The sequence below is a fragment of the Pyrus communis genome, chromosome 4, assembly GCF_041283825.1.
Source record: "Pyrus communis isolate YQ-2024b chromosome 4, ASM4128382v1, whole genome shotgun sequence".
In the NCBI taxonomy this organism is placed as follows: Eukaryota; Viridiplantae; Streptophyta; class Magnoliopsida; order Rosales; family Rosaceae; genus Pyrus; species Pyrus communis.
This window is the reverse complement of record NC_142568.1, coordinates 3,182,838-3,207,371: the sequence shown is the minus strand read 5'-3', so window position 1 is coordinate 3,207,371 and position 24,534 is coordinate 3,182,838. Positions and strand designations below refer to the sequence as shown.

At 36.2% G+C, this 24,534-nt stretch overlaps 2 protein-coding genes across 3 annotated transcripts; both read left to right on the top strand.

Moving 5' to 3' along the window:
- Window positions 1-1,867: 1,867 nt before the first annotated feature.
- On the top strand, window positions 1,868-13,454 carry LOC137722616 (ARM repeat superfamily protein). Of its 2 annotated transcripts, none has more exons than XM_068461660.2 (20): window positions 1,868-2,311; window positions 2,644-2,809; window positions 3,192-3,266; window positions 3,691-3,806; window positions 4,765-4,879; window positions 5,030-5,158; window positions 5,829-5,876; window positions 6,079-6,281; window positions 6,376-6,572; window positions 6,660-6,949; window positions 8,350-8,499; window positions 8,581-8,922; window positions 9,037-9,186; window positions 9,545-9,620; window positions 10,653-10,780; window positions 10,915-11,118; window positions 11,509-11,649; window positions 11,730-11,858; window positions 12,250-12,456; window positions 13,021-13,454. In XM_068461660.2, exons 2-20 carry the CDS (start codon window positions 2,675-2,677, stop codon window positions 13,177-13,179), a joined length of 2,994 nt encoding a protein of 997 aa, XP_068317761.2. In that variant the 5' UTR covers window positions 1,868-2,311; window positions 2,644-2,674; the 3' UTR covers window positions 13,180-13,454. The 2 variants fall into 2 exon arrangements, with proteins under 2 accessions (XP_068317761.2, XP_088548451.1); XM_088692325.1 differs by having other exon boundaries at window positions 1,976-2,311; window positions 2,649-2,809.
- A 3,201-nt stretch (window positions 13,455-16,655) lies between these two features.
- On the top strand, window positions 16,656-24,090 carry LOC137722732 (cell division cycle protein 48-related / CDC48-like protein). The gene is made up of 10 exons (XM_068461808.2): window positions 16,656-17,137; window positions 17,658-17,771; window positions 17,898-19,739; window positions 19,825-20,013; window positions 20,119-20,261; window positions 21,447-21,692; window positions 21,924-22,110; window positions 22,562-22,627; window positions 22,713-22,962; window positions 23,513-24,090. Exons 1-10 carry the CDS (start codon window positions 16,880-16,882, stop codon window positions 23,905-23,907), a joined length of 3,690 nt encoding a protein of 1,229 aa, XP_068317909.1. The 5' UTR covers window positions 16,656-16,879; the 3' UTR covers window positions 23,908-24,090.
- The last annotated feature ends 444 nt before the right edge of the window (window positions 24,091-24,534 follow it).

Genomic DNA, 24,534 nt, shown 5'->3' with positions numbered 1-24,534 from the left:
AATCTCAGTTGAGCATTTCAATATTGTGTGACGACGTACTTTTTTGTTCATCTACTTGTGGATAAAAAGCTACGTTGCGACGTAATATCATAATCTGAATCAAAATTTTATTAACCATCATTATAAAGATTTTATCTACGAATATTCAATCTAATTCGAGAATGTTTAGTTATTTGAAGATGTAGAACAAATCCTTTAGAATAGCGCTATAAACTTATTACGAAAATTAGATGATCAAAATTAACCTCATTAAGTCTCGAATTTTAGTATTCGCAAGTATATGAATCAGATGATAGTATATCATTGAAGCACGGATATTGAGAAGTTTTAATAGAAAATATATGAGATTTTGAATTAAACTAAAATAAAGTAAAGCTAAAAATAATGCATGTAAATAATAAAATAAAGTAAAGCACTTGTTGAAAACCAAACTCATCAGGAATCACAAGATTACACAAATCAATAAAACCGTTAATTTCGTGTTAAACGGAAATCATATGAGAACAAAAAGACTCAAATCATAAATCCATAACGAGACAGAAAGTATGATATACGCATGACTCTAATTGCATAACCTAATCATTGTCGCAATTCTAGGACTCCAAGTGAAATGAAGTAAATTCAACAAATTAAACAGCTCCGTTCTTAACAAATAGATCCAAAATGGATCCCAAAACATGTAATATTGTTAATCCACACATTAGCACTTGTTTACATTTACAAACCATCTTATGTGGCATGGTGATATGGCATGCCAAGTCATTTAGTGAAACTAAGTGGGTTTTAAATTTTTTTTAATCTTCTGATTAAAACACAATTAATTATATTTTAGAGCAAAATAACATTCCACCGAAACATGATCTGCAAAGCTTGACCCAATTGGCAAGAAAGTCAAAAAGAAAAGAGCACCCTTAATTCTCGGCACCATTTGCTTTCTTTCCAACTGATTCTCTCCGGATCCTTGGTGAGAATCTTAAGAATTCGTGAATTGTATCTGTTCATTATATATTATGCAGTCTATTTTTGTTAAGTACTGCTTATATTTAATTTTAAATAAAATTATTTAAAATAATTTTTGACCGTACGATGTACAATGAACGGACACGATTTACGAATCCTGAAATCCTCACAAAGAGGATCCGGATTCGCTTTCTTTTGCATTAACCGATCTTGAGTACGGAGAGGTTTAATTGTTTATTACCGTTGATATATATATATTAGGGTAGTATTATTTATACATTTATTTTTATTTTTTACGCACGTTTATTATTTGTCATTAGTTTTTATTTATTTATTTGATTCAACATTTGAAAATTAAAATGAGTGTGTAAAAAGTAAAATAAGCTCGCAAATAGCACTAATCATATAATGTTACAATGATTCGAGACCTCAACTCCCATATATTTCATCAATTCGAATTGTTTAATTTTTAGACATTTTTTCTCAAATATCATATTACGAAAACTAATTAAATCGAAAACTCTATCACCGTCACATTATATATGTGTATAATAAAGAAGTGATTTTATCCAAGTTTTTGTTTTCCTTTGATTATCTCAATTATTGTTGTCTTTTAAGACTCGTTTGAGAGCTGCTTTTGAATGACTAAAAACGTTTTTAGAGAAGATGTTCTTAGAATAAATTATTAGTAAAAATACAAATTGATCTTGGAAAGCACTTAAGCACTTAATGTGCTTTCTCCAAAAAGAACATAACATATGTTTTTTTTATAAAACACTTCAAATACTTTTGAAACTCAAAAATATTTTTTTTTAAAATAACTTTCAATCATTTAAAAACACTTCTAGAACGAGCCATTAATTTGTCGTTAATTTATTCAATCATATTCTTAAAAGAAATAAAGATTAATGGGATTAGTACGTCACACAATCACAATTTGCATTCTGCAGTTCACTAAAAAAAAAAAAAAAAAAATTATCATTATTTTTTTTTCTTAATTTTGCAATTATTGCATAAGGACCAAAATTGAATTTAACCGATATTTTCTCATATTGATGTCCGAGACAGAGAAAAATCAAGCCTGGGGGGATTTCACGCCTCAACCTCCCCCTTGGCTATATTCTAAGTCAAAATTCCCCAATTAAATTCGAATTAATTTTGAATTCGAATTGTTTTTCGCATCAATTTTCTGGAAATTAATTGGTATTTACGTTGTTTATATCATTTAAAATTCTAGAAATTTGATACGTTGTTGTTGTCGACTTTTGGCGTCTTCGATACTGTAGATCCCGATCGCAATCGCAAGCCCTTAATTGTGCCAAAGAGGTGGAATTTTCTGCGTTTTGAATTGGTATGCTTCCTTTTGTCTTTGGAAATTTTGCTTCTCTTTTTTGTGGAATTAAATTTATTTATTTTTTTCTGAATTCTGAACTGTAATCTGCTGAATTTTCATCTGGGTTGTTTTTGAGGTACATTTGGGTTCTTAGTAATGCCATTAATGCTGCTTAGTTCAGCTGGATTTTTATTTTTTGAGCTTTAGAGGTTCTTGACAACACCATGAAATCGCATCCGACGTTTGAACACGAAAGTTTATGTGAATTTGAGATGTATTTGATCATGCAGGGCTGCTGAGTTTTCTGCAGAATTGTGGTTCTGAAAAGTTTGATTCTTTTCGTTTTGCAGAGCAGGGGTTTAAATTACTATTCCTTCAAAAATGGGGGTTATGTCGAGGCGGATTGTGCCCGCCTGCGGGAACCTCTGCTTCTTCTGTCCTTCAATGCGTGCGAGGTCAAGACAGCCTGTGAAACGCTACAAGAAGCTGCTTACTGATATCTTGCCTCGTAATCAGGTTAGTTATCAACTTCTGTTGTGTGATCAAATTGTAAAAAAGATGGATACTTTCTGTTGCAGAAGAAGTTTGGGTTCACTTAGCAGTTGTGCAACTACTTGTGTATGGAGTGACTTTCTTAGTTACTCGGTGTTCGTTTTATGATATTTGACAATGTGATACTTTGGTGCTTGTAAAGTTAGACATTAGTCTTTAAATTTAAGTTTATGTTCAATCTAATCGTGCAAGTGTAATTACTGTTAAGCTTCATTTCTGCTGTTACTATTGCAGCTGTGACTGCTTTTAATAAGTTATTTTGTAGGTCCTAGTTGAGACTTTGAATAGTTTGAAGCTTTGTTGAGATACCTGGTAAATTGCTTATTCGCAAAACTATGCTTGGCAGGATGCTGAACCAAATGACAGGAAAATTGGGAAACTTTGTGATTATGCCATGAAGAACCCACTGCGAATTCCCAAGGTAATGCCTTTTTTTTAATTTTTTATAATGTTTTTCAAAGTAGAAAATTTTCTTTACTTACATTATCTTTTTAGATAGTGTTGATATTGGATTTTGAATAGCTCTTTGATGAGTTTGGTGTAGAGCTTGAATCTTTTCCAGATGTTAATTTTGGTTCATAAACTGTTTGAAATGGCACTAACCTCAGATGTGAAGACAATTTTTTGATTTTCAAAATTTCAACATTGGCCGATGTTAATTTTGTTTTGTGAACTGTTTGAAATGGCATTAACTCCAATATGAAGACAATTTGTCTGTTTTAAAATTCTGTTGTGATAGGAAAAATCATGTTTATGTCCAATTCTATAATTTTTCTTTAAGTGCATACCTATAAAAGAAATTCTTCCTATACTCCATCTCATGTGTTTCCATTTTCTCCCCACAGATCACTGATAGCTTGGAGCAACGATGTTACAAGGATTTGCGAAATGAGCACTTTGGATCCGTTAAAGTGGTGCTATGCATTTATAGGAAGCTGTTATCTTCATGTAAGGAGCAAATGTAAGTCTGAAGTGGCTTAATCTTATAACAGGATTGGGATTTCAGCAAGGGAAGTTTTTAAATGATGAAAGATAACCTTTATTTCTTGAAATAGAACTGTTACCGTACACTGTGGGAAACTGTACTTTTTGGTCGACAGCATTTGAGATCAGATGAGTTATTTTCCAACTTGGATTGATAGATCAATCAAATTGGTCTTACTGTTTTGCATTATCTAATAGAGCTAGAACAATGCGTGTTTGATGGCACTGTTCCATTTTTTTGTCCTTTAGCCCTTCGTTGATTCTAACTTTCAGTCTATTCATTACCACTCGTGTTTTCTTGTGGTCCATTTTTTCATGTAGCAATTCAGTAAGTTTATTTGATGCAGAGTAATATCTACTTTTTCTGCATCAATATTGTTTCTGAGGGTTATAAAAAAGTCTACAAGGAATATGAACTTTCATAGAAGACTGATAAGCGAATATTGAATTAGCGTGGTTTTTTTGGCTGTAGTTATATGCACATTTTACACTTCATTCTCTGAGCCTCAGGACTCTGTTGGTTAATTTGGTATCTGCACTTACGTTTTTCTAGAAGATTACAAAGCATCATATAGCCCTTCTAAATGCAGATATTTGATTAGTGTGGTGCCCTTACCTGTAGATGTATGTACATCGTTGTTGCCCTAAACCTTCTGAGTGTTTAGGACTTCTCTTGCGACAAAATTCACTATGTATTAGTTTCCGAAACCCCATGGGGATTCTTTTCAGTACCATGTTTGTGATTAAGCTTATGCATCAAGAAGGAAAGCATCACTCATATGCTTGTCCTGATATTTATATTTTTATCGTGTAACCAAAAAAGGCCATATATCTTAACATTGTGTGTTCTAATATGCTTGGTTTTCTATGTTTGTTTGCTTCTTCGGCAGTATATATTTTTTATGACAGTCACCTGTGCTCTTCAATGGTTACAGGCCACTGTTTGCCAGTAGTTTACTAGGAATTGTCCGGATTCTTTTGGAACAAACTCGACATGATGAAATGCGGATTCTGGGTTGCAATACTCTCGTTGACTTTATACAAAGCCAGGTAAATGATAAATACAAAGAAGTATGCAACATTGTATGCCGAGTTGTATTGGCTCTAGGTTTAGCTTATGTATGCCATATCAATATACCATTGATCCTGCTCTACTTTTCCCATTGGTTGATTGAAACTGACATGTGGAAATAAATGTAGACTGACAGTACGCACATGTTCAGCCTAGAGGGCCTTATTCCTAAACTTTGTCAAATGGCTCAAGAAGTGGGAGATAATGAAAGAGCTCTACGATTACGTTCAGCTGGACTGCAATCTCTGGCTTTTATGGTACATTCTTTTTTTTTTTCTAGCCCAGCTTTAGTGGAATTGTGAAGTCTTGTATACATGCATGCATGTTTACATTGAGATTGGATATTCTATTATTTTATCTCGAATCACAATCACTCTAAAAGTACCCGAACATTTGTATAAATGTGACATTTATACATCCAGACTGAAATTCATGACTTTACTAGTTATGTTTGCATGTCAACTCTCTTTACATTTACTTATTATTTTAAAAGTACATAAATCTCATCCTGTGATTTTCACTTTTCCCTTATTCACTGTTGTTATTGTTAAAGTATACTGTAATTAGCTTTCAAACAAAGTTAGATTTCCTAGTTTGTCTAGAGGGTGATTTGGTTGTCCTAATATCATTAGGGTTGTACTATATTTAAAACTTTTTAGATTTATGCTTAATTATTCTCATCTTGATGAGAGTAGACTGCTTGCATATTTTATTATTTGTTTTACTAATTCCTCTGATTATTGTGGGCTTTTTATATATTTATTATTTGATATTTTGACTTGCCAGTTATCATCTTTTTTTTCATCAACCATTTTTTTTTTCTTCTGTTTAGTGTCAGCTTTGGTTAATTGCCTTGGAAAGCCTAGTACATTATATCATACATTATGATTTCTCCTCTCTTTATACTGCATTTTTTTTTTTTTGCAGGTGTGGTTCATGGGTGAGCACTCTCATATTTCAATGGACTTTGACACTGTGAGTAGGCTGAACCTTGTGTGGCTCTTGTTATTTTTATTTTTCACATAAGCAACAAGTGAGAGCTTGGCTACTGTGAAGAGTAATAATTTCTAATTAATCGCTACGCTCTATGAAGTTTAGTCAATATTGAAACATGTCCAATGCCTTTAGTTGACTTTTTTTTTTTTATGAATTTGTAACTTTTCCCGTTCTCGAATAGATCATATCAGTTACTTTGGAAAACTACGCGGATATCTATACTAAGCCTGGAAGTCTGAAGGAAGACAGACAATATTCTGAGTCTCAGGACCAGTGGGTTAATGGAGTGCTAAAAGCAGAAGTTCATGATTCATCTTTTCCTGTTATTAGTCAGAAGGTTACTTCACTACCAAGTCTGGAAAACCCTGATTTGGATCCCACAATGTTAGTTCTTTTTTTCTTGTAGTTTCTTTTATGTGGTGCTAGGAAACAGTAAATGTTGTCTTAACATTATTTGATTTATATGTCATTGTCTCAGTGATACCAACAAGAGCCCCTCTTACTGGTCTAGGGCTTGCTTGCGTAACATAGCAAAATTGGCAAAGGAAGCTACTACAGTGCGTCGAGTGCTTGAGCCCCTTTTTCAAAGTTTTGATGCTGAGAACCATTGGTCCCCAGAAAAACCACTTGCCTATAATGTTTTACTGTATATGCAGTCACTTTTAGAGGAATCAGGTTTGAAATTTTTTGCATTCTCATGTTTTTTCCCACTATAACAATCCTTTTGTTGATGTAAATATTTGTTGTTTGCTTGAAAACCAGGAGATAATTCCCATCTGTTATTACATATATTGGTCAAGCACTTGGATCATAAGAATGTTGTCAAACAACCTCGCCTACAAACTGATATCGTTAATGTCACCACACAAATAGCACAAGGTGCAAAGCAGCAGGCGTCGGTTGCGATTACTGGTGCAATATCTGATCTGATTAAACATTTACGAAAATGCCTGCAAATTCAAGCTGCGGTATCAAGCCCTAGGAGTTTAGATAAAGGGAACCCAGATCTCCGATCGGCACTTGAAAGATGCATCTCACAGTTATCAAATAAGGTTGGTCTTTTTCAAGCCTAGATTTTAAATTGAGTATTACAGAATTTTGTGAATATTTTTTAATAATCTTCATGCATACTGAAATGAAAGGTTTGAAGAAATTTCATGAGGTATGTTTTTTATTGTTGTTTGTTCTCTTTCTCTCTCTCTCTCTCAGTGATCAAATGGTGATAGTAGGTTACACAATGAAGTCGTGGCTTCAACATCTTAAAATAACATGGCATTTTAGTCTGTTCAGTTAGTGAGCAGTTTTAAGAATGGTAAAAGAACTTATTATGACGATGTGAAAAGAGAAGATTATCCTATTGTGAAGTGTCTTTTGGTCATATTGAGTGTGTCCTTCGCAGAATTTTAAAAAGTTAGTTCTTTTTAGTTTAACCTGAAATTTCTTTCTTTTGGGTGATTTGAAAGGAAGGGAAGAATTAATCGAATTAATCATTCCCTTCTACAGTTTGGTCGAGAAAAATTGGGAGAGGAGCGATCTTGTTGGGTTTGACATATGTGCATTTTCTAATCCTCCCCAAGCTGAGGGATTTAAGAAAGACAAACCATATTCTAAGTCTCAGGACAACTGTACCAAGGAGAGTTAGAGAAAAGGCTCACGATTTATCTCTGCAGGTTTAGCTTTTTGGTAACATTGTGGAATTATCAAACCTAGTGTTGATTCAGAAAAAAATAATAAAGAATTGGATCAGAATATTGTACCTGGACTCAGTGATCTTCCTAGACTTTCAATTTTTCTTCCAAATACAATAGTTACGAGCAGTCTTAGCTTCTATCTGAAAGAAGATAGGCACCTGCACAAGGCACTCCGATGCTCAAGTAGTGTTTACAAATGAGATTTTAGTGATTATAAGGTTCTGTGTTGCATACCTACATTTTGGTATTCAATTCCTATATGAAGGATTGCCGAGAGTATCTTGGTGCCGCGCCCCCATGATCCCATTTCTAAGCTCATGGATCCTAAAAATTCTTGGCTGGTTTTGGTTCAGATAGAATATTTTTTGGAAGTATAACTGTACAAGGTGGAAGGAAGTTTGTGTTTAACAATTTCTTTGGGACAAAGTTTGCTTTTGGTCATCTTATGGGATCTTGTTTCCGACTGGTCTTTTCATGCTATTTATTCGGATTGTAATGCTGTCATATTACAATTTTGTTTAATTGTTTTGCTGTCATGTTTGTCTTAATTTAGATGTAGGAAAGTTGGCTGAAAGTAGGTCAATTTTGGAGCTACAATACAAAACAAAAAATAAACATGGAAATTAAACAGATTTTATAGGTTACTGCTCATGTCAAGTTTGTTGTTAATTTTTATGTGGTGCATTCATTGTACTTTTTTCCCTTTACTTCTCGGACCATTTTCTGTGTGTTACACTAGTAATGCTGTTTCTGGTTCACAGGTTGGAGATGTGGGACCCATACTTGATATGATGGCTGTGGTGCTAGAGAATATTTCAACTATTACTGCTGTTGCTAGGGCGACAATCTCTGCTGTTTATCTAACTGCAAAGATAGTCTCTACTGTTCCTAATGTATCATATCACAAGAAGGCAAGGCCACTCTTTTAGATTGCACTGGACTACTTTATATCATCATGTTGAACTATCTAAGTGTTGTTATAACCTGTTCAGGCTTTTCCTGATGCTCTATTTCACCAATTACTCCTAGCAATGGCCCACCCAGACCATGAAACACGAGTTGGAGCACACAGCATTTTCTCTATGGTGCTTATGCCTTCCCTACTTGCTCCTTGGTTAGAGCAGAAAATGAACCCTCTGCAAGCTGTTTCTGCATCTGTTAGTACATTGCAGAAGGTAAAGGAGGGAAGTTTCTCCCTTCAGGATGAAGAGAAAGATGCAGTAGTACCTTTGAATGGAGAACCGAGGGAAGAAGGAAGTCAAATATCAAATGTCTATGAGAAACAATCTGGTCAATCTCACAACTTCAAGAGTGCTTTGACTTGTGGAAGAACAGTATGAGATCTCAAACTCATTATTTCAGTTTTAGTTGTTAAGAGTTGCAAATTCCGTGTTTTAATTTAAGTATTTAAATAAATCTAATCATATGTCTTTTCTGAAATCTTACAGGATCTAACATCCCTTCGGTTAAGTAGTCACCAAGTGAGTCTTTTGCTTTCATCAATCTGGGTTCAGGCAACATCTGCAGAGAATACCCCTGAGAACTTTGAGGCAATGGCCCACACTTATAACGTCGCGTTACTGTTTACCCGATCAAAGGTGAGATTTAGCCTATAAGTCAATACCGTTTCTCTATGTTTTTAACTGGTGCACATCTTGATCTGTATAACCCAGCTTCGTTTTATCTTTGTTATATTCGCAACCTGAGAATATCCAAGTTGACCCACCAAACTTTTTTACACTTAGAAATCCAACTTTTCCCTTCCCAGTGACTTTACAATTAGAAAGTACCATGGAGTGATTTTGGAGAGAGTTCTACAGGGAAGTTGTAAAGTGGATTTGGGGTTTTCACCTAATTTTAACCTGATGTCGTTGATAGACTGAAAATTCTTCATTTTTTACCCCTTGGCATTTCTTAACTCTCAATGATGATTTCTTTTGCTTTTACTCTTGCCAGGCCTCCAGTCACGTGGCTTTAGTAAGATGTTTCCAGCTGGCATTTTCTATTAGAACTATTTCCTTGGATGTAGATGGTAAGTCAGATTTATCATTATCTGATAACTAATTATTGAGTGCTTATGGATCATAATGGTAACACTACAAAATGCAAGCAGGTTGAATCATAATGTTAAAACTAAAAAAATGCAATTAGGTTGAACTTGTGTGTTGATACGCTCTTGAATCACCCTATCCTTTTCCTGGATAACACTACAAAATGCAAGCAGGTTGAATCATAATGTTAAAACTAAAAAAATGCAATTAGGTTGAACTTGTGTGTTGATACGCTCTTGAATCACCCTATCCTTTTCCTGGTCCCAAATAGTCGGATTGGTTTTGTGCTAGAGCCTAGAGTACATCCTCGTTTTAGTTTATTAGTTTTGAGTTTCTTCCTTCGTGATTAGAACAATTGAGTTTAAGGTTAGTTCATTACAAAGGGTTTGTACCAATTTGGTGTTTACCAAGAAATACATCTGCTCAATGCATGGCTGGTAAATCAATGGGTAATGATTCTAGGCAGGTTGTATTCTTTAAATAAGTAACGTGACTTTTGAGGGATGAGAAAAGTGCATCACTTATTAGTTTGCCTAACTTTATCCTTCCGTGATTCATAAATTTCCATCGATGAGAAGCTTATTGCAAATTGAAATCTATAATATTTGATTTTATCAAAAAATAAAGATATCAGGATATGGTACAGACCTTCACATGTAGCTGCCAATACTCCATAGTTGGGCCTAACATGTGCAGTGTCAAACAAGATGTGAGGTTTTGAAATTCAAACATGGGATTTCCTTTGGTGCTATTATTGGCACTCCAAAAATCTCATTGTCCACTCTTCACAAGTATATTGTTTCTTTCTACATATAGAAAGTTTGGAGTGCACAATGAGATTTCTGGAGTGCCAATAACAGCTCCCTTTCCTTTTTCAACAGCAGCCATTAGGTTGTGGTGAACTTTGTCTTGTTTCACCCCAAAAAAAAAAAAAAAAAAAAAAAAACAAAGCCTTCAAAATTATTTGTTGGTGAAAAATATTCTAATATGTTCTTTGTGCATGCTGACTGAAGGTGGTTTGGACCCATCTCGTAGAAGGTCTCTCTTTACCCTGGCCTCGTACATGCTTATATTTTCAGCCCGGGCTGGTGACCTCCCAGAGCTAATTCCAATTTTCAAAGCATCTATGACAGATAGAATGGTTAATTTCTACATCTTAACTTTCAGACTATGCCCTTTCATTTTAACATAATTCGTTGATATACATGTATCATGTATGTATCCTTTTCGAGCTTGACGTTTTGTTAATTTTTTGATTTTTTTCAAAATTTACAGGTTGATCCCGGTCTTCAGTTAGTTGATGGTATCTGGCTGCAGGCAGTTTCTATTGAATCTGATAAGGAGAGGATATCTTATGGATCATTGCGGGAAGATGAAGTTGCTGCATTGAAGTCTCTGTCAGCAGTTGAATTAGATGACCAGCTACTAAGAGAAACTGTGATATCCCACTTCATGATTAAATTTGCAAAATTGTCAGAGGTGATATTCTTGTTTTCTAATATAATCTCTAAAGAAATGCTTTTAGTGCAACTAGCTAATTGTTGGCTTCATGAAATGTTTAACAAAGTAACAGAAATTGTGATCCCTACTTCAGGACCCCCATAGTGCAGTTTATATAATCAAGATATAGTTGTTTTCCTAGTGGTGCTGAAACTTCAAGCATTTGGTTAAGGATAAATTATCCATGGTTTGACCAGATATTCATAATCATACCCTTCTCCCTTAAATTGTTAATAATTTAAATACAATACTAACTTTCGTAGAATTACTTCATATTTGTCTCTCTAATATATTTACACTCCCCATGAACGCACACAGCCTAGCTTTTTCTTTGTATTAACATTTTGTTTTAACTCTCTTCTCTCAAAGGTTGAGTTGTCTAGCATCAAGAAGGAACTCTTACAAGAATTTTCACCTGATGATTCATTTCCTTTAGGAGCTCCGCTATTCATGGAGACACCACGACCATGTTCTCCCCTTGCGCAGATAGATTTTCCTGAATTTGATGAGGTTCAGTTTCATCTGTTTGTATCTCTATATTCATGTCTAGCATTCAAATATGTTGCATGACAGAGGGGGTTTTCTCTCAGGTGATGCCTCCAGGTTCATTGACAGATGATGAAGCCTACCCTGAACCTAGTGGAAGTCAGTCAGACCGCAAATCATCACTCTCCATCAATACACTTGACATTCTAAGCGTTAATCAGCTCCTGGATTCAGTAAGACAAGATTCTTATTATCTTTCACCTATGAAATTTATGTTTAGGCCATTCGCTATGCTGTATGTTTAGTGGCAAAGAGCAAGATAATTGACTTTAAGTTGGTGCAGTCGTTTTGTTGTCCTCCTCCCCTCTTCAATTTGTTAGAAAGAGTTCGAGAAAATGGACACAAATTGCAAATTGCATTCTGTGCAATTTTTCTGACGAATTGGAGAAGTTTGGGATGAGGGAACAACAAAACAAATCAGCTCTTTCCAAAATCTGATTGAGTATATTCTCACCTGATAAAGTTTTGAAAATTAGCTAGAATTAACAGCATGATCTTTATGCTGGAAAACACTTAAGGGGTACGCTTACTATCTATAACAATATTGGCTTGTCTTACTGCCAGGTTCTGGAAACAGCACGAGAAGTTGCAAGCAACCCAGTTTCCACAACGCCGATACCTTATGACCAAATGAAGAGCCAATGTGAAGCCCTTGTAACAGGTAAACAGCAGAAGATGGCAGTTCTTCATAGTTTCAAGCAAGCAGACACCAAGGCAATAGTCCTCCTCTCCGGTGAAAGTGAAAATACATGCCACACGTTATCAACCACGGTTAGTAAATATGTCATTATGATATTAATTTGTTACTGAACTTATTAACCAGCTAATATATTTCAGGTCTAACTCCGTATATTCACTTTTCCTTTAAAAAAGAAAATGATTACGAATACTCCTCATGAGGTTTGAAAGAGTTAATTATTGCATTGATGATTATGGTGATGACGATAACAGCAATATGACAACCATGATACTTAGACCTTCCCTCAAGCTGACTTCTACTGAGGTTATGATTTCAGCATCACAGATTTTGATGTGTAAAAAGAATGGCTCGGTTTCAAAATGACTTTTCCCTATCTGAGTGTGACTTGTACTTGTATCACATGGCAAGGAGTAACTCATGTCCTTATGGGAACTATAATAATAATGTGCCTTAAATTGGACAGTGTGATATATACGGTGGTCTACAGTCGATAGACATGCAAATGTGTAATAGAATGAAGCTGAATGATACACGGGAACTAACACTCTTTCTCTGGGTCTGGTTTGTTTTGTTTGGTATGTTGTGCTCTCCTTTCTTCTGTTTTGGTTTGTTGTGACTCTTTGGGTTTCTTTCAGGCAACGGAATTTTCAGAAGGGGATCTAAAGTTGAAAAACAAGGATCAAATTCGAGTACAAAATCAACTTCTCCTCTGCTCGCGTGAGTATGGACAACATTCTTTCAAATTACCGCCTTCAAGTCCGTATGACAAATTCTTGAAAGCTGCCGGATGCTAATGTCACTAGACGTATCGTATGTCTGTATGTAACTGTAGTACATTGCCCTTTATTATCTCTATGTTCCTCGTGAAAAGTCGGGTATTTGTTCATTCTTTAGCATCAATTAAATCAATATTAAGTTTTGTATCGAAGCTCGCTACCTTTCATGTTCAAAAGTAACAAATGAGCGGTGAGGGTCGTGTTGGTGGAAAAGGGAGTTTTCTTTCACAAGACAGTGTTATGTTGTGGATTTTGAGGCCATATTTGTTAATGTGTATGTCGATCTTCATCCAGTTTGGTTTATAAGTTTGGACAATCTTGTGTGTAAATTGTTTGTGAAACGTTGTTCAAATATTTTATATATAAACAAATTTGCAGCTTACTCTCCCCTGACGGAGCCAACCCTCCCGGGATGCCGGAAACTGGTCTTCAACGCCGGCAATTGGCATCTGATTTTGAAATAGGCCCCTGATGCCAGCAATCCTCCCATCGGTCCTCCGCATACAGGGACTCTCGTACATAATTTTCAATACCTATCCCCCATGAGATGTGATCTAACAAAGTGGAGACTCTGTGCCGTTAGCGTCATAGAACAAACAAAATATTTAATGTTATTTGAAAATATGTAGCTTTGATTTTCTCAAGAGGATGTTCTTATTGAATGGTCAAACAATATATAGCCACTATGGGAATGGATGCCTTCCAGTTTGAATTGGTTTTACCCTGAAGCGCAATAACAACTTACATAGAACAAATTTATTGTTACCGTGGCATGTGACGTCCCATGTATAATCCACTTGAAAATTAGAGTGTCTGGAATTTCTCTAATTTCTTGGCAATCGAGTTTTACATGAGTGTGATCTTTATACAAGTACAAGTATCCTATTCAAGGCAAGTTTATACAGCATATCAGTTGCTCACTGATACGATTCTACAAATAAGGTGATAATGATCGTATGATAAAGGGACTGAGTTTTTTTTGTTTGTTTTTGTTTTGTTAATATACACAACTTGCTAATGTAATTTAAAATCATAAGTAGACTTCTAGACGTTTTGCTAATATGTGCATCAAAAGTCAATAATATATATTATACATAAAGCTCCACAACTTGGCATGACCATGTTTGATATATATGCACCAACTACGACAAGTAGGCTAGTGTAAAAAGCGAACAACTCTCTACAGAAAAAAAAAAAAAAAAAAAAAGGAGATCCTGGATTCAATACTTTACAAGCTACGAATCTGCTTGATCGTGCCCACGTGTAGGGTGCAAATCCCAACTAATCTTCTCCAAACCCGAAAATAGTGGATAATCGTGTTTTACCACTAGTTGTCATCTTTTCATGTAAAAAGAAGATACATACACAACTCTAATGTAATTTAAAACAGATGTAGAGAAGTTCTAATGTCAACTTCCTAATATGTACATCTGAAGTACTAAAGCCAATGGTATAAAACAGATGCATATTATATATATATATATTTCCTAAATTGTCTGATGTGATCTAAAACATCTTACTAGATGGACCTCTCTAGCTAGACGTACAATATCCTAAAAGGATTTCACCCTAAAAAACAATATCGTAAAGAGTAACAATTCATGGCCAAACAACACAAATCTCCCCAACAATAGAAAAAAAAAAAAGGGTTTGAAAACTTTGAGTATTAATCAAAATAACAAAAATGTGTTGTAAGTAAATATTACAAGAAGTGACTTTTTAGTGAAAAAATGTCTTTTTCGTTAAAAATGAACAGTACAAAGAGTGTTTCGTTAAAACTCCTATAAAAAGGTTTAATTGTCGCATCTAGGTGCTTTCTTCTTTTTATGTTTTTTTATTTTCATTTCTTCTGGAAATGTATCATTGTTGTTTAGTAGTAATTATCGAAAATCTTAAATTCGATTCTTGGAGATAAATTTGATATCAAATACATGTGTGGTCCATTACGTGACTTAATCAAACCCCACATCCCTTAATGCAAGTATTTTTCTTGTGTTTAAAAACATAATTTTTCTCAAAAAAAAAAAAAAAAAGTTTCTTATTATTTGGGTTCATTTCGAATGCTTATCTAGCAAACACTTTCTCATCCACATCAACATTCGTTTGTCATGCAAAGCTCCCACTCTACTGTCTTATCTAAACTTGTTTCTTAATGCATGGCAAAATAACACCTGTCTTCATTTTTCTTTCTTGAAAATGGATGAGGATGCTAGGAATCCTTACATTCTATCCGTTTACAGTATATTGTGTGATCAGTTTTAGTTATGTACTGTTTATGTTTAATTTTAAATAAAAATATTCAAAATAATTTTTAACTGCATGAAGTACAATGAAAATATAAGATATGAGGATCCTCATAAAGAGAATCCGGATGAAATCCAAATCGAAAAAACTTGGCAATAGATTTAAATCTAGGTGATTTTTTTTTTCTTTCTGTTCTTTCACTCCACATTTGTTGTCGTGAATGGCTTCCAATCCACATTTAATTAAATTTGTTTCTTAATGCATGGCTAAATGACACTTGTTTTCATTTTTCTGTTTGAAGCAACTGCAAATTGAGGGACCATGCAATAGATAGAATGGTTTAATTATCATAAATATCTTGATTGATCATACCAACAAACCCTTGAATTCTAACGCTAGCCGCTATCTAAAGAGAAAAACAGAAAGAAAAAAAACCCTTAGCCATCGACCCTGGTCATTAGCATTAAGAGTGAGCATAAGGTGGGTTGGTCGGGTTGGACTTTAACTAGTAGTCTGAGTTTGCATTACTAAAATTTATTTTCGCCCGTTTTAAGGCGGATTCCACGAGTTGAGAGTATTTTTTTATTCTTGAAGTGATCAGTATGAATGAAGAATAATCCAGATTATGTCATATTATGCTTAAATCATGTGATTTTGGTGTTGAAGAACATTAGGTGTTACTTAATATTTAAATTTCATTATTAAAATAAAGTATAAATGAACATGGGTAATGAATAACTATTATATTGTATGCGTATATACACATGTGGATTAAGAATTGTTGATGTTCGGGTCGGTTAGTGACGATCCTTCTTGATCTCTTTCATCTCTTTTTTTACATATTTCATCTATCTTCAAATCATTTTTATCTCTAGTTGTAATCGTTCTTTGCTTTAACGAGAAGAGTCTTCGTAGTTGTGATCGCTCTTTCACTCTGCAGAAGAGAGTCTTTGTGTCGTCTATAGCTTAGATATCAAACTCAGGTCTGATATCCAAAAAAATCGAAACAATTTCTCAAATTTTCCTCCCAATGAAAAAAAATTGAGAGCAAACCATAAAAAAATCAATACAACCCGAAGAGGATGATAATGTAAGATTCAGACGGGCCCTACTAACATCCTCAGAGGATGATAATGTAAGTTTCAAAACCTCACGAAATTTTCTGAAAACATAGAAAATCACAAGGGTATTAGTGCAAAGAAGTAAATAGTAAAAAAAAAAATACCCCTCTCCCTCCCTCTCCTCCTCCTGTACTCTGTGTAGTGCATACAAAACCCTAGACGCTCCCTCCAACCCTCTACCTAATTCACCGCACCTTCCTCCTTAAATTCGTTTCCTTTCAGACACCAAAAATGAAATTAATTAATTAAATTAAATTAAATTCACAGTTTCCTTCTCCAATCACTTCCCAAAATTTGCCCTTTCTTTCCATTTTCTGCATTTATATAAAAATTGAAATTTAATTTTTATATAAATGCATAAGCGATCTGGTGGGACGGCCCCGGAGCCGGTGCGGACGAGCGGAAGGCTGAAGGGTCGAACGACGCCGTACGGGCGGGGCATATACTACTACACCACAAGCACTTCCAGGAAGATCATCCAAAAGCGGAGAAACCGGAAGAACAAGACCAAGACCCGAACCGCCGCTTCCCATATCGCTAAGATAATGCGCCATGGCGGCACTCCTCGTCCCCAAAGATCCACCACTCCTCTCCCCTCCAGCAACCTCAATGTAAGATTTGACTGATTTCGATCAATTTTCGGCTTCTATCGTGGATTTTGCTTGAATGTTTGAAACTTGATTGGGCAGCATTTGCATTGGTATATGGATTTAGGTGTATTGATTTTTTATTGGGTATTATTATTGGAGGGAACTGTTCTGTGAATCTGCATGTTTGATTTGCTTATTTTATCTACTTTTGTTTTTGCATGTGGCTTAATTAATTGGTCAGGGTTAGGGTTTTAGTGATTTTCCGGGAAAGCTGCAAACATTTTACTTGATTTGGGGAAAAAGTATGGTGGATTCCGTAAATTCGGAGAAAGCTTAGAGAAGGTTTGGAAAATTGGGTTTTAAGTGACTTTCCTCAAAGTTAAGGGTTTCGGGGAGGAGTGGAGAGGATTTATGGGTTTATATTTTCATATTTCCCGACGTGCAAGATTGGTAGTAAATATAGAATATCAGACTCAGTTCCCATTTTTCATTTGAAGACTCTGATACATATATACTTTTGTTTTTCTGCATTTGTTTGCAGGCAGATGCATCCAACCTCCGGCGCTCCACAAGAAAGAGAACGCTGTCAATAAGGAATCGGGGTGACTACATAACAGACGACAGTTCTGGAAGTGAGCAGGATGAAGATATAATGGTGAGGTTTTATACTCAATGCATGTAGTTTATAAGAACGTTAATTCTTAGTCAGGCTTGATTGAAGCGAAGCTTGTAAAACCTGATGTGTTGTCCGAACTGAACCTGTGTCCTTTTTTGGTTTCAGAAAGTCAGGGGTAAATCTATCAAGAATAAGGTTGATAATAGTTCGTTTAAAGATGAGTTGCCATCTCCCAAGCACAAAAAGATGGTGGAGACTAGACATACACCTCGTCGTGAAGGATTGCGCCCTCGACGGTTCAATTCTGCAAGAGAACAATTGCATTTGCAGTTTGATGATGAGCCGGGTACTTCAGATGAGAAGATTGATCAAGATGAAACCGAAAATGGGAATGACATTGAATACAATGATGCAGATGATGCTCAAAATGAAGCTGATGGTGAGGATGTTGGTGATGGTGATGGTGATGGTGATGGTGAGGGTGATGATGATGGTGATGGTGATGGTGATGGTGATGGTGATGAAGACGGTGATGATGAGGAGGGTGATGAAGAACAAGATGGACGAAGACGATATGATCTTCGAAATCGTGAAGATGTCCGTAAGCTGAGACCAAGATCTCCTCGTAGAGTATTGCGTCAAGGAATGGGGACAAAGGTCGGTAGGGATGTGAGAAAGGGTGGATCACGAGTTCATAAGCGCCATCGTATGACAAGGACAGATGATTCTGATGACTCCCTTCTTGTCGACGAGCTAGACCAAGGACCTGCAATTCCCTGGGCCCGAGGTGGGAGCAGATCTGGACCACCTTGGCTCTTTGGGGGATTAGACATGCATGGAACAACAGCATGGGGATTGAATGTTGCTGCTTCAGGTTGGGGTCATCAGGGTGATGCTTTTGCCACCTTAACATCTGGAATTCAAACTGCTGGGCCAAGTTCAAAGGGAGGGGCAGACATACAACCTTTGCAGGTTGATGATAGTGTGAGTTTTGATGATATAGGTGGGCTTTCTGAATATATTGATGCTTTGAAGGAAATGGTTTTCTTTCCTCTGTTATATCCAGATTTCTTTGCAAGTTATCATATCACCCCACCAAGGGGGGTTTTGTTATGTGGTCCTCCTGGGACTGGGAAAACATTAATTGCCAGAGCGTTAGCCTGTGCTGCATCAAAGGCTGGCCAGAAGGTCAGCTTTTACATGCGGAAGGGTGCAGATGTGCTAAGTAAATGGGTGGGTGAGGCTGAAAGACAATTAAAACTACTTTTTGAGGAAGCACAAAGAAATCAACCTTCGATCATATTCTTTGATGAAATAGACGGACTTGCTCCTGTAAGGTCCAGCAAACAAGAGCAAATTCACAATTCTATTGTCTCAACTTTGCTTGCTTTGATGGATGGTCTTGATTCCCGTGGCCAAGTCGTTTTGATTGGAGCAACCAACCGGATCGATGCAATTGATGGAGCTCTGCGGCGCCCTGGTAGATTTGACCGCGAATTCAACTTTCCTTTGCCTGGCTGTGAAGCACGTGCTGAAATTTTAGACATTCATACTCGGAAATGGAGGAATCCTCCTTCAAAGGAGCTAAAATTGGAACTTGCAGCTAGTTGTGTTGGATATTGTGGTGCTGATTTAAAGGCTCTTTGCACTGAAGCTGCCATTCGTGCTTTCCGAGAAAAATATCCTCAAGTTTACACAAGTGATGATAAGTTTGTAATCGATGTTGATTCAGTAAACGTTGAGAAGTATCACTTTGTTGAAGCCATGTCAACAATTACTCCAGCTGCTCACAGAGGTGCTGTTGTGTACTCCAGGCCATTGTCTTCAGTAGTAGCACCATGCCTGCAAAGGCATCTCCAAAAAGCCATGAAGTATATATCCGATATTTTCCCACCTCTTGCAGTTTCATCACAGTTGACCAAGCTTTCCATGCTCTCCTCTGGCTCTGCAATTCCTCTTGTCTATAGGCCTCGGCTTCTGCTATGTGGTGGTGAAGGTTCTGGCCTGGTAATTATCTTGAATCCTCTCTCTATTTGCACATTGTTCAGAATGGAAAGACAAACTAAATTTACTTACTGATTTAGTTTTACAGGATCATCTTGGGCCTGCTGTTTTACATGAACTTGAGAAATTCCCTGTTCATTCTTTGGGACTTCCGTCTCTTCTATCTGATCCCAGTGCAAAGACACCAGAGGAGGCACTGGTACATATATTTGGTGAGGCAAGGAGAACAACTCCATCAATTCTCTATTTGCCTCAGCTCAATCTTTGGTGGGAGACAGTGAGTGCATGCTAATATTTTCATATCAATGTTAATTAAATGGATGTGCATGCTCTTTTTGTCTTCTGTTTTAAGCTATTTGAGGTTGGTCGATTCATTGCGCAGGCACATGAGCAGCTCCGAGCTGTTTTGCTGTCGTTGTTAGAAGAATTTCCGTCTGACTTGCCAATATTACTTCTTGCAACATCATCAGTGCTACCTGCTGAAGTTGACACTGCAGCTTCTTCAATATTTTCTGATCGTTCTATGTATGTTATCATTTATTTAAAAACCAATCTTTATTTGTTAATTTAAATTCTGTATTTCTGTTTGATACATACTTAAAAGCCAGTCTACTTTATGCATGCTTGCTGTATATATTCTATGGAAAACCAAGGTCTTGAGGGAAGTTTTATAATGCTGCCCTAGTTTTTCTATCTTAATATAACAACCTATTAAAAGTTTGAAAAAAAAAAAAATTATATCAACTTTTAAAAAGAGAAGGTGTGATTGGGTTTGACTTAAAATACAAGTTTGAATACCCATGTTGGAAATTATTTGTATTTGGAAGTATATCAATTTGTGTGTCCTTCATGAAGAAGAATGGGTGGCTTTCATTAGTTTGATAATTTCTTTACCTCCACAGATCAGGAACCCTGGCCACCCTGGTCATTAGTTTATCTTTTAGTTACCCGTAGGTACTACACATACACTACCATGGTGAACTTCCATTCGGGGTCTGTGAAACATGCTGGTTTTGACATAAAAATTACTCCTGTATTATTTCTTGTGCGCTATTCTGAAAAAAGTTATGATGACAGAAGTAAAGGTTTTGTGTTGATAATTATGTTCTAAGGAGAAAGAAGGCTAAACTCATAAACGTGTGGATGATTGTGTAATCACATTCAAAGTTCAACTGAACAGTGCATGAAAGTGGATTCAAGCCTATTGAAAACGTAGAATGGCCTGAGGTTTGTGGTGTGCCAAGTTGCCATTCTCATTCCTCAACCATAATAGTCTGCATTGTAGGTCTTAGATTATCATTTCTTGATTCACCATAACCCTGTTTTTAAGGTTATAACTTCTTGAAATTAATGAAAGAGGCATGAAGATGAAATGGAGTACTCACACAACATGTCTTTAACAACTAAGCCTCTCCCTTTGCACTCTTAATAAACTACAGAAAAAATATCTCATCAAAGGACTGCACATGCAATTCAATATTCATGTATTTTGTGATTGCCTGGTGGTGTCTTAAAACTTTTGTTTTGAAATTTTTACACAGAATGTAATACGTATTTCACTATTACACATAAATAATAAACTTAATCTTTATGAATTTGTTCTCTTACTACATTTGTGTTTTGAAGTTAGTTCATAAATCATCTTTTATAATTTGTTAAAAAGTACTTTTCATGCCTGTGATTTTTAATCGTACTTCTTTTTATTATCAGCTATCAGTTGGGCAAACCATCTACTGAAGACAGATATTTGTTTTTTGACTGTCTCATCGAAGCTGCTTTATCAGTGTTGTTAGAGGAGATAACAAAAAAATCCCAGGAATCAGTATCTGTTCCAGAACTTCCCAAGGCCCCAAAAGTGGCAAGTGGTCCGAAGGTCTCGGAGTTAAAAGCCAAAGTAGAAGCTGAGCAGCATGCTCTTCGCCGATTGCGGATGTGCCTCAGAGATGTTTGCAACCGGTTAGATAATCTTTGCTCTCTCCTGTTGTCCCTTTTAGATGATTGGTGTATCTTCTTACTGATTAATTGCATGTAATGTTTTATCATACTTCCACATTCTTTCCTGCTCCATAAGGAGTATCTGTTTTGCTTGAATTGGAATTTTGAGGCCTATGTTTAGTTAAGCTTTTTCTTATTGTTGGTTGACACTTCATGCTAATGGGAAGAGCGGTCTTTGTTCAAATGCTGCAGGCTTTTATATGATAAGCGGTTTAATGCTTTCCATTATCCTGTCTCGGATGAGGATGCTCCAAACTATCGCTCAATTATTCAGAACCCTATGGATGTGGCTAAGCTGCTGCAGTGCGTCGACTCTGGGCAGTACATTACATGTTCTGCATTCCTGCAAGATGTTGATCTTATTGTTTCCAACGCAAAGGTGTGTGTTCCTTGTTGTAATTTTTGTCTGTAAATTTATAGTAAAATGACAGTTGGTAGACTGAAAGGACCAAGGTTGTCAATTTATTTTTGTTTTCTTTTTGGTCTTCATGACTTGCTTTTTATCTGATTTGTGTTCTTTCTCTGTTGTCTCATTGCATGACATTTCGTTTGCCTTGGGTTTGTCAAATGGGTCTATGCTGGTCGATGTTAAGATGCATGGTGTCGTATTGTGATTCATCATTCATTTATATAGGAGGCATCAAACCCTGATACTGGGAACATCTGGGAATTAAAACTTCTTAGTGTTTCTGAAGTAACATCGTACTTTCACTTTTGAGTTCTGATTTTATATGTTGTGCAAAGGAAGCCCGAACTTTTTGTAATTATTGTGTTTGTGTTGTAAATTTTATCGTGCTTCAGTTTGATATATTCTGCTGTCTTGTATTCAGGCTTATAATGGAGATGATTACAATGGTGCTAGGATTGTCAGCAGAGCTTTTGAGCTTCGGGATGCAGTATGTTTTTTTCTTTCTTTCTTTCCAATTTTATTTTGAGGCTTTTTGCGTTTGCATTTCTTTGATGCACTATTCTTCCCTTCAGGTACATGGGATGTTGTCACAAATGGACCCTGCACTTGTTGCATATTGTGACAAGATTGCAGCTCAAGGTGGTCCAGAACATATTCCCGATGATTTAGGGGTATCCACTTTCCCCTCTGTACCTGTTGTACAGCTGGGAACTGTCACCAGGGCAAGTGCTCGACTTCGTAATGTTCAGGTGGATGTAAATCTGGATCCAAGCCATGAGTCTCAGAAACGGCCGAAGAAGCATGTTGAGCCTGCACATGCAGGTAACTCTAAATTTATTCATGTCTAAATGAGTTTTGTAGTTTTTATTCAAATGAGTTTTATAGTTCAATATGAAATTTAGCATCCGGAGTTGGACCGTTTTAACCGAGTCTAGCACTGCTCTTCGTTTGCCCCTACGATTTTGAAATTCTTATTTCCGAAAGTCCTCATAACAAAGAAGGCAAAACAGATTGAACTAAACAATGAAAAACAGGTGAAGAGTGCTGAAAAACTTATGTTCTGCCCCTCTTTACCTGTTGTTCATCTGTTAGTTCAATATCTGTTCATCTATTATTACGCGTACTTGTGTACAAGGACTGTTATTTATTATTAGTACCAAACTGTTAAGAATATATAGGGTTTAGAATTACTCAAATCTGTTCATTAATTTACTGTCTTGTGGAGTTCCAGGACATGTGTGTATGCGCACTTTGGTAATTTGCCAAGTTTTTTGAGTTGAAAGACAGTTTTCTAATTTTTTTTTCTCTTCTACGGATGCTCGAGTAATTCTCAATTTAACTTGTTGATGTGAACTTTCCTGATCATAATCAGGTTCGACTCCAGAAGACAAGTCAGAGCATCAAGATTCAACACCGTTGAAGACATCTCAGGAACCTGAGACGAATGACACAAATCCTGAAGTCCCAGAGTCCTCTTCTGCTGGTGGCAATCAGCTTGAGACCCCTGTAGAAGTTTCTGGCCATGCTGATATGATTGGATCCCAAGACACCGTCATGTCAGATGGCGAGGTCACAAACCAAATAGAGTCAGTCAGGCGGCTTTTTGTTGAAAGGACTGCAAACTATGACATTCCGCAACTCGAAAGGCTGTACACAAGAATTATGAAGGCCATTTTTGACATCAAGCACAAAGGTGACATAGATGGCACCAAGCCTTCAATTTTGAGGTACTTACTGAAATATGCAGAGGATGAAGCAAATTTCTGACTTCTAAACAACAAAGGAAATTCTTTAGTCAGATGTAAAGTCGGGATTTTTTTTTTCATTGCAAATTTATTGAGTGAGAGCTCTCTCTCTCTCTCTCTCTCTCTCTCTCCCCTCCCCTCTCTCTCTCTCTTGCAAATCTTTTTATTACAAAAATTTTAGTGATAGATCTTTCATCGCGTTCAATTATTAATATTTACGTCTTAATGATGTCCATGCTCGACCCCAATTGGAACGTGAGATTCAATCGCCACCCTGCGAGTAATGATCGTGGTCACAAACTTGTTTATCGAAGCAGTGACGTTGTTAGATCGAATGAATTGAAAGATATCAATGACCAGTAATTAACAAGGGCGTGTAAGAGGTGAAAATGGTGGTGTGAATTGCATCAAACTTCCAAAACCTGTCGGAACGTAATAATTTCTATATAGATTTGCCAAAACAAACCTCGGAAGAGTTCCCGTGATTGATGCAACATTGGCACTACGAGTATTGACAATTATGACACTTTCCAGATGCAAAATTGAGTTTTGACAAACAACTCGTAAATTTTTTCCATAATGTGTCATCTTCGTTCCAAACGTCTTCAAGTACAGGAATTTATCTCTTCCCTGTCAACTCTTGTTGGAG